General features: G+C 43.0%; 1 protein-coding gene across 1 annotated transcript in view; it reads right to left on the bottom strand.

Annotated features, from left to right (window-relative positions):
• Positions 1-3119: 3119 nt before the first annotated feature.
• The window catches only part of atp2c1 (ATPase secretory pathway Ca2+ transporting 1), a 30837-nt gene continuing 23956 nt past the window's right edge, over positions 3120-10000 (bottom strand). Inside the window, exons 10-25 of the mRNA XM_029451798.1 lie at positions 9801-9876; positions 9657-9723; positions 9384-9508; positions 8798-8895; positions 8516-8611; positions 8244-8333; positions 7601-7705; positions 7245-7401; positions 6915-7085; positions 5987-6084; positions 5797-5847; positions 5390-5556; positions 5226-5294; positions 4599-4715; positions 3715-3864; positions 3120-3187 (exon numbers count right to left, since the gene is read on the bottom strand). Of these exons, the coding sequence (XP_029307658.1) occupies positions 3172-3187; positions 3715-3864; positions 4599-4715; positions 5226-5294; positions 5390-5556; positions 5797-5847; positions 5987-6084; positions 6915-7085; positions 7245-7401; positions 7601-7705; positions 8244-8333; positions 8516-8611; positions 8798-8895; positions 9384-9508; positions 9657-9723; positions 9801-9876 (1653 nt within the window). The 3' untranslated portion in view covers positions 3120-3171. The remainder of the gene's footprint in view (positions 3188-3714; positions 3865-4598; positions 4716-5225; positions 5295-5389; positions 5557-5796; positions 5848-5986; positions 6085-6914; positions 7086-7244; positions 7402-7600; positions 7706-8243; positions 8334-8515; positions 8612-8797; positions 8896-9383; positions 9509-9656; positions 9724-9800; positions 9877-10000) is intronic.

Raw genomic sequence — 10000 nt, forward strand, 5'->3', positions numbered from 1 at the left:
AAACCAGATTTTTCCAAACAAGTTTCTTTATGTTTCAAGTAAAATTTATAATAAACATTTATTACTATTTATTATCATTATTTAACTATTTAACTAAAGACTTTTTGGTTTCTAACAGTTAAAGTTTCTTGTTATTAAATTATGTCTGAATTTTGTCCGATTACTTTATGAAATTATGATGAAAATATATTTGTGATTTAATAAATATATTTTTAACATTAGCAGCCAGACGTCCACAGCAGAAAACAGGATTAAAGCTTCAGACGCTCAGTGAGCTGAGCACAGATCTGTCTTTAGATTTTTTACATGTTCACATTTAGCTAAATAAAGAAATGATCGTCCCCACGACGAGCTGAACTTGTACCGCTACACCTCCACTAATAAACCATCTATAGAGGAACAAAAGAAAAGACGCAGTCACCCATGAGAGGCTGAGCAGTGGTCAACACCTTCTAAAGGATCAGATTAAAAAAAGAAGAGATATCGTCTCGCTTCTTCAGAGGATCTTTGGAGGGCGAGGAAGCTGCGCTCGCTCTGACGCCCCACGAGAGGGGACTGGAGCCGGCTACGGATCGCCCTCTGCTCTCGGACAGGCTCGGATCTCCCAGCGGCCATCTTGTTCCCCAGTTTAACAAAAGTCCAGTCCGCTAACTTGCCTCGCCCCGTCCCCCCGAGGCTGGGAGCCTCCTCCAGTCCCAGACCAGAGTTTCTCCGGAGGAACTCACAGGAAAACTTAATTAGTCAGTGCCATCGGTTGTGAGATCCTAAAACCTGTCACCTTCATCTTCATCCTCCAAACCTCAGAGTCCTTCGGCCCGGACAGCGGGTGAGGTGGTGGTGGTGGGGGGGGGGAGGTCATACCTCATGGAAGCAGTCGGAGGGCAGGCTCTTCTCTGCTCCCCTCCACCGCTCCACCACCTTGATGGACTCAGACACGACGCACACGGAGGAGGTGAGAGTCACCAGGAACATCAGGTCTGCAGGAGGAGCACAGAGGTTTACAGTGAGAAGGTGCAAAAAGTAACTTCTACACATTAACATATACAACACTCCCTGTGTTGTATATGTAGTGAGACAGAGACATGTGTAATGTCCCTGAAGGTAACATTTCCTCTCTCACCTGTCATGGTGTCATCAGTCTTGTGTTGTATATGTAGTGAGACAGAGACATGTGTAATGTCCCTGAAGGTAACGTTTCCTCTCTCTCCTGTCATGGTGTCATCAGTCCTGTGTTGTATATGTAGTGAGACAGAGAGATGTGTAATGTTCCTGAAGGTAACGTTTCCTCTCTCACCTGTCATGGTGTCATCAGTCCTGTGTTGTATATGTAGTGAGACAGAGATATGTGTAATGTTCATGAAGGTAACGTTTCCTCTCTCTCCTGTCATGGTGTCATCAGTCCTGTGTTGTATATGTAGTGAGACAGACATGTGTAATGTTCCTGAAGGTAACGTTTCCTCTCTCTCCTGTCATGGTGTCATCAGTCCTGTGTTGTATATATAGTGAGACAGAGACATGTGTAATGTTCATGAAGGTAACGTTTCCTCTCTCTCCTGTCATGGTGTCATCAGTCCTGTGTTGTATATGTAGTGAGACAGAGACATGTGTAATGTTCCTGAAGGTAACGTTTCCTCTCTCACCTGTCATGGTGTCATCAGTCCTGTGTTGTATATGTAGTGAGACAGAGACATGTGTAATGTCCCTGAAGGTAACATTTCCTCTATCTCCTGTCATGGTGTCATCAGTCCTGTGTTGTATATGTAGTGAGACAGAGACATGTGTAATGTCCCTGAAGGTAACGTTTCCTCTCTCTCCTGTCATGGTGTCATCAGTCCTGTGTTGTATATGTAGTGAGACAGAGACATGTGTAATGTCCCTGAAGGTAACATTTCCTCTCTCTCCTGTCATGGTGTCATCAGTCCTGTGTTGTATATGTAGTGAGACAGACATGTGTAATGTTCCTGAAGGTAACGTTTCCTCTCTCTCCTGTCATGGTGTCATCAGTCCTGTGTTGTATATGTAGTGAGACAGAGACATGTGTAATGTTCCTGAAGGTAACGTTTCCTCTCTCTCCTGTCATGGTGTCATCAGTCCTGTGTTGTATATGTAGTGAGACAGAGACATATGTAATGTCCCTGAAGGTAACATTTCCTCTCTCTCCTGTCATGGTGTCATCAGTCCTGTGTTGTATATGTAGTGAGACAGACATGTGTAATGTTCCTGAAGGTAACGTTTCCTCTCTCACCTGTCATGGTGTCATCAGTCCTGTGTTGTATATGTAGTGAGACAGAGACATGTGTAATGTTCCTGAAGGTAACGTTTCCTCTCTCTCCTGTCATGGTGTCATCAGTCCTGTATTGTATATGTAGTGAGACAGAGACATGTGTAATGTCCCTGAAGGTAACGTTTCCTCTCTCTCCTGTCATGGTGTCATCAGTCCTGTTTGTCTGACAGATGCAAAGCTTCTTTTAAAGTTTTAAAGTGTCTGTCGTCCTAATTCATGACGTCATCACTCAAATAAAAATCCTTAATTTGACTAAATTCATTAACAGTCATCTTTATAGTCTGGCTTTATGTAGCGTTCTATAATTCTATCGTTTTATGATCTTTATTATTTATTTCACTGTATTTTGCTGCATCAACACTTAATGTTGATCATTATGGATTTTTATGAATTTCATGTTTTATTAACATTTTACTAACTCCTCATTCTCATTCTTGTGAATCACTTTGAAGTGCATTTGAATTGTTCGAATGGTGCTCTTTAAATAAAGTTTGATCAGATTGAATGAGGTCCAAACTGATTTATCATATGAACTCGACTCACCGAAGATACTGAGGCTCTCAGTCTGGAAGATGTTCTGAAGAGGAGGGAAGTAGATGACGAGCAGCTGACCCATGATGGAGCCCAGGACGGCGTAACAGAAGGTCCTGTACTGCACAGACCCCATCTCATGCACCATCCGAGTCTGAGAGCTCGAGCGCACACACAACACACCCACACCCACACACACACACACACCACTTGTGTAACTGATGTTATCTTCTAACGTTACTGTGAGAGTGAAGCTGAACTGAAGATCACCTGTGAACGAGAGCTCAGAGCTGTGTGAACATGTCGAAGAAGAAGCGCAAGCAGGTGAAGGTCATGGTGGTTGTCTCGAGGAGTGATCACGTTGTCCTGCAACTTAAGAACAACAGATTCACAAATCTGGACAGATTCATTCATATAAGATGAAGATAGTAGAGAGAGAGAGATAGTAGGATATAGACGATAGTATATGATAGTAGAGAAGATATGAGTATGAGATATATGAGAGATGAGATAATATAGCAGAGATATATATATTTATAGAATAGATATTAAGTATATTATATGAAGATATCATACTATAGAGGAGAATATAGATATATAGATATATATATATAGATATAATATATATAGATATCTATATATATATATATATATATTATATATATATATATATATATATATATATATATACTATAATATATATATATATAATATATCTAGTATCTTATCTATATATATATATAATATATATATATATATAATACTATATATATATATTATACTCTATATATTATTATATATATAATATAATATATAATATATATATAATCTTAAGAAGTTCTCTCCACTGTGTCCTACAGATGAACGCAAGTGATGCCTGCAGAGCCCTGTGGACCCACCTCTCTCCAGAAGACGAACAGAGTCCCGCAGACGATGACGAGCGCCGACACCAGGACTTTGACGAGCAGGACTGCGGGTGATGATGCTGTCTCTCACGTTGCGAGGAGGGCTGTCTGATCACGTCCGGGTCCACGGGCTCCACGCCCAAACTGACGACGACACACTCGCCGTCAAACCACTCAAACTTTTGTCATTTTATAATTTAGAAGAAGAAAAAGTGAAGGGAACGTCTGCAGGCCAGAAATCTGTCCACTTTCTCTGATTTCATTATTAAAACAACTTCTAATGTATATAAACCAACAGCCTGAAACAATACATCGTTTTCATTTCTATTAAAATATGTTTTATGTATCGAGCTGTTCGGTTATATTTCTCAGACTTTCCTCTGGAAACAACGTAGTCATTTAAATAACTATTTTACTACCAGTTTACTTCTCTGTATTATATATTTATTACGTCTCATTTACTACATTCCTCTTTACATTAGAAATGACTGTATTCCACAAATATCTATTATATATACACACGTTATATTTCATCCCTATATTTAAACTCTTTTATTTCTTTACTTGCACATTGGATGAATCCTGAGATCTGAGATTTTCCAATGTTGTGCTTATGATAAATAAATAAATCTAAACTTGTTAAAAGGGTTTAAAAAACAGTTAAAACAAATAATTATTCATTTATTTTACTGTAAGTTTTATTTTCTATTCTCTTGGCTTTTTGTTATTTTATTTAAATGTCCTTTAATAATGAATTTCTTTTGCACTTTGTCTCGATTAATTCCTCTGATATATAAACGTCTGCTGAAATCAGCCTAAAACAAAGTTCCAGTGCAAAAACATCTTAACACTACATTTCCCATGATGCCCCTGTGTACCTCTGAGCGGGAGGTCCGTCCATGATGATGTTGATCCACAGGATCTGCATGGCGTTCAGCGGGTTGGGGAAGTTCATCAGCGTTGCCAAGGAGATGAGCGTCAGAGCTGCAATACTCCTGGAGACCAGCAGGGGGGGGGCAAAACTTTATTTAACCAAACTAAATCTCACAAACGTTTATTAAATGATTTACGTTACGCGAGAGGAGGCTAATTATTGAGATTTCACAAAGCAACATGTGTTAGAAAGATTTTATTTTTAGATTAATTAATTCAACGCTTTAAGACTTTTAAAGTTAAATGTTCACTTCTCACGACACTTCCTGGTTTCCTAAAGATCACACTGTGGAAGAACAACAATATCAATGCTGAGCATTTACTTTACACCGTTTCATTCTGTAAACACACCGGCGTTTAGAAAGGAAGCTATGATCAGCACTGAATTCATTTAAAAAACAATATTAATATATAATATTATTATGGACATTTCTGACATCAGAGCAACTTCTCTACAAAGTGAAGCACACACACACACACACACACACACACACACACACACACACACACACACACACACACACACACACACACACACACACACACACACACACACACACACACACACTCACGTGCTCAGCTGGAAGCGGACAAAGTTTTTAATGTTGTTGTAAATTCCTTTTCCTTCCTCGATGGCCGACCTGCAGGCAGAGCACACAGCGTTACTCTTCATCCCTTTCAAAGTGCCTTACAGCCGTTACCGCAGGGCGCAGGAGGCCCGAGTGTGCCGACTCACATGATGGTCTGGAAGTCGTCGTCCACCAGGATCATGTCGGCCGCCTCCTTGCAGACGTCGGTGCCCGTCTGGCCCATCGCCACGCCGATGTCGGCGGCCTTCAGAGCCACGGCGTCGTTCACCCCGTCGCCCGTCATGGCCACCACGGCGCCGATGTTCTGGAGGGACTGAGACCGGACACATGAAGAGCGTTTACAGATTGGAGTTCCACTTTTTGTTTCTCAATACGTTTAAACATCCTGCAGGTGAAGTGCACACGAGAAGCGTGTCGGTCGCTGCAGCGCGTCGTCTCTCATCAAACAACAACAACAGAGCCATCTGTCATTCAGCTGAACGACTCGCCGTTACATTCATCTACACATTCAAACAACAGAGGACTTACAGGATGTAACATGTAACATGCTCACCTTGACGATCTTCAGCTTGTGTCGGGGACTGGCTCGATAAAACACGGCGATCTGTAGAGACAACACGAATCAGGACGTTCTGTTGAAACTTCACTTTGTTCTTTTAAACACATGAAAGGATTTTAGAAGACACATCTTCATCTGCTTAGAATAAAGAATAGACAGTAAAAGAATATGAAGACGTTCTCACTCTGGGGACGACGTGCGAGAGCTGCTGCAGGTCCAGATGATCCACCTCGTCTCCAGACAAACACTGGCAGCCTTTAGAGTACAGGCCGAGACGACTGGCTGCAGACAGCGGAGACAACAACCGTTAAAGACCTTTACAATGAAGCTTTAGTGTTGACATAAACATATCAGATTATTAGCTTTAAACTCTGTACAAGTCTTACATTTAAAAACATATTGAAATATGTTCTCACATCTTTGTGTGGTAATATTTCATTTATAGCTCCTGACGGTGTCAGCTCTTTATTCTCTTACTTTGTTTACTGTGACTTATGCTCCAAACAATAAGATCTTATCTGATTATCTTTATGTGCACAGGTCACAGGTCACAGGTTATAGGTCACAGGTTATAGGTCACAGGTTATAGGTCACAGGTATAGGTTACAGGTCACAGGTTATAGGTCACAGGTTCACAGTTAGGTCACAGGTTATAGGTCACAGTCACAGGTTATAGGTCACAGGTTATAGGTCACAGGTTATAGGTCACAGGTTATAGGTTACAGGTCACAGGTTACAGGTCACAGGTTATAGGTCACAGGTTATAGGTCACAGGTTATAGGTCACAGGTTATAGGTTACAGGTCACAGGTTATAGGTCACAGGTTATAGGTTACAGGTCACAGGTTATAGGTCACAGGTTATAGGTCACAGGTTATAGGTCACAGGTTATAGGTCACAGGTTATAGGTCACAGGTTATAGGTCACAGGTTATAGGTCACAGGTTATAGGTCACAGGTTACAGGTCACAGGTCACCTGCTTTTTAATGATGGTAAGTTTTGTGTTTTTCATGTATTATAAAAGTTAATAGAACCGAATAAAACTGAAAAGAAGGAACTTCCTGAAGCGCTAACTGATAAATCGAAACACTTGTCGTGAAGTTAGTCTCTGACCGATGGACACGGCCGTCTCCTGCGAGTCTCCGGTGATCATCTTGATGGCGACTCCGGAGTTGATGAGCTTCCCCACGGCTTCTTTGACCCCCGACCTCGGGGGGTCGATGATGCCCACCAGACCCAGGAAGGTCAAGCTCCCCATCTCAGAGCCCGACGCAAACGCCAGCACTGAAAGAGACTCAGTGTCAGTGCTGATACACAAGCACCCCCCAGCTGTGGAACACAGTGATACACAAGCACCCCCCAGCTGTGGAACACAGTGATACACAAGCACCCCCCAGCTGTGGAACACAGTGATACACGTGTACAGATCGTTTGTGTTATCACCTCTGAGACCGCCGCTGCCCATGTAGCTGATCTGCTGCTGGTACAGCTCCCTCTGCTGGTGGTTCAGGGACAGTGTGGAGCCTCTGCTGTTGTAGGAGCTGCAGAGACGGATCACCTGCTCATAAGCTCCTTTCATGAAGTACACTCCAGGCTTATCCTGAGAGGGGGGGGGGGCACATCAATACATGCAAAGCAGAGGATTCTCTAATATGACTTTATATGTCTCACTTCACTGTTACTCCATTACACACTGTTAGTATTACTTTATTCATTTCTTGTGTTTTTATTCTTATGTTGCTGTAATTCTTGAACAATCTGTGATAAGAGTTTATCATCCAGGTGTAGAACATGCCGACCTGCAGGGTGCGGTGAACGCAGCGCACAGACATCCACTTCTGCTCCGACGAGAAGGGATGCTCCTCCAGACGGACGTACTCCTGCTGCAGGCTCTCCAGCCCCATCTGGAACACACAAGCACAGCTGCATCAGACACATCTGTGTGAACAACATCTGGATCAGAGACACCCTCCCAACAATCCCTCCACATAAATGTGAAACTAGTTTGAGACATTGGAAAATGTGACGCACAGCTGATCCATCCACAGAAAATATGAAAGTAAGAATTAAAGATCCGGGTGTTTAATGTATGACAGAAACATTCACATGAGAGCTGTATGACTCAACTCCCCAGTGGCGCCAGAGAAGGGCAGCGGGCGCTTCAAGCTACCAGAAGAAGAAGAAGAAGACGTCTGTTCTTCTTCTTCCTCCAGGCTCACATTCTTCATCGCTTGTTTTTGTGCGAGAGGATGCAACATGAAGCTCTCTGCTCACATATCTCACAAACTGTACAAATACATCTGCTGCTGTCCTGAAGTATGTCTGGTATATAAATCCACTTCTTCTGGAACTCAATCAGGATTCTGATTCTTCCCTCGAGCCGTCACCTGTCGAGCACCTGCAGCTCAGCAACAGTCCAGATGTGATGAGATGTGTTTTTACCTTCATGGCGAGGGCGATGAGCGCTCCCTCCGTCGGGCGTCCCAGCAGATTTTGATTCCTGATGACTGAGTCGTTACACACACAGCCAACCTACACACACACACACACACACACACACACACACACACACACACACACACACACACACACACACACACACACACACACACACAGTGTTGTGATTCTGATAATATGAATCATTTTAAATAATCATTTGAACGATCGTTTCTTTAAACACAAGCGGACATTGTCTGGATGTTCTTTGGACTCACCTCCACGATCTTGCTGATGGACGGGCAGGAGAAGCCGTGGATCATCTCTCCGTCCACTAAAACCTCTCCTGCTCCGTTGTAGCCGACGCCCGTCACCTGCAAGACAACACCCTGGGTGAACAACTCAAACATCTCAAACAACAAGGTTAAAAATAAGTTAAACCCCAAAACTCCCGTTTAAAGACTAATAAACAAAACGTCCTCCGTCTGTAGAACATGGACCGACTTCACAGATTCCATTATTGTCTTTAACATATGGAACGTGAGTCAACGTTCTCAGACCTCAGCGTGGAGTCCATCCGACGTGAACAGCTGAGTGACGGTCATCTCGTTCTTGGTCAGAGTTCCCGTTTTGTCTGAGCAGATGACGTTACAGCAGCCTGCCGGAGAAAACAAGGCGACTGTAAACAGGAAGTAAAACATTGGGCCTCGACATCACGATGTCGCACGATGTTTGCTTTTCACATTGTTGACGTTTGATTTGAGGAATGTTCCGGCTGGATCCTAAAGAAACTGAATTTATTATCTCACGTTATTAAAATCACTTTGTTTTAAATTGTTGAGTTTTCGGTTCTCAAATAAAAAGTTTTCCTGAACGCTGGATTTATTGTCATTAAGTCAGATCTGTTTTATTATTAATTATTATCTTATAGTGTTGTTGTGGATAATGTTGAGATTTGATTTCCTCCAGAAATGTGAAGCACTTTGTAACTTTGATCATCATCATGTGTAATATAGTAATATTGTGTTATTACACACGTCTACTTCTTACTGCGCAGGAAACTAACATTCCTGCACTGTGCACCGTGCGTCGTGCACCGTGCGTCTTGCACCGTGCGTGGTGCACCGTGCGTTGTGACAAACGTACCCAGAGTTTCTACGATGGGAAGCTTTTTAATGATGGCTCGTTTCTTCACCATGCGCATTACACCGAGCGCCAGCGTCACCGTCACCACGATGGGCAAACCCTCCGGGATGGCCGCTACCGCCAGACTGAGGGGAGATTATAAGAACATGAGTGAAATAACAAAAGTGAGAGCGCTGTTGAGCTTTATTCCAACACATGCATTTGAAGTCAAAATGTCCGCCATGACGAAGGTCAGCGAGTAATAATCCGGTGGCTGCAGAGAGGGAGACTCACCTCACACCGATGGTGAACATGTCCAGGATCCTCTTCCCCTGCAGCCAGCCCACCAGCATGATGACCCCTGAGGCAGAGAACACACTCGTAAAGCCGTTACGCTGCAGATGAAGCCACACACGGGAGGTTTAAAAAGCAACAAACCTATGATGCCAAAGGAGTAGAGCGAGAGCTGCTTCCCCAGCAGGTCCATGCTCTTCTGCAACGGCGTCTTAGGAGCCTGGAGAAAAACAAACAAACTGTTTTCATGAGCAGACGCAACGACAAAATGCATTCTCTGCAGACGTTGCAGTGAATGCTGACAGATGAAATACATTTCGAAGCTTTGATGCTCATTCAGAATT

The sequence above is a fragment of the Cottoperca gobio genome, chromosome 16 (assembly GCF_900634415.1).
Source record: "Cottoperca gobio chromosome 16, fCotGob3.1, whole genome shotgun sequence".
Taxonomy (NCBI): domain Eukaryota; kingdom Metazoa; phylum Chordata; class Actinopteri; order Perciformes; family Bovichtidae; genus Cottoperca; species Cottoperca gobio.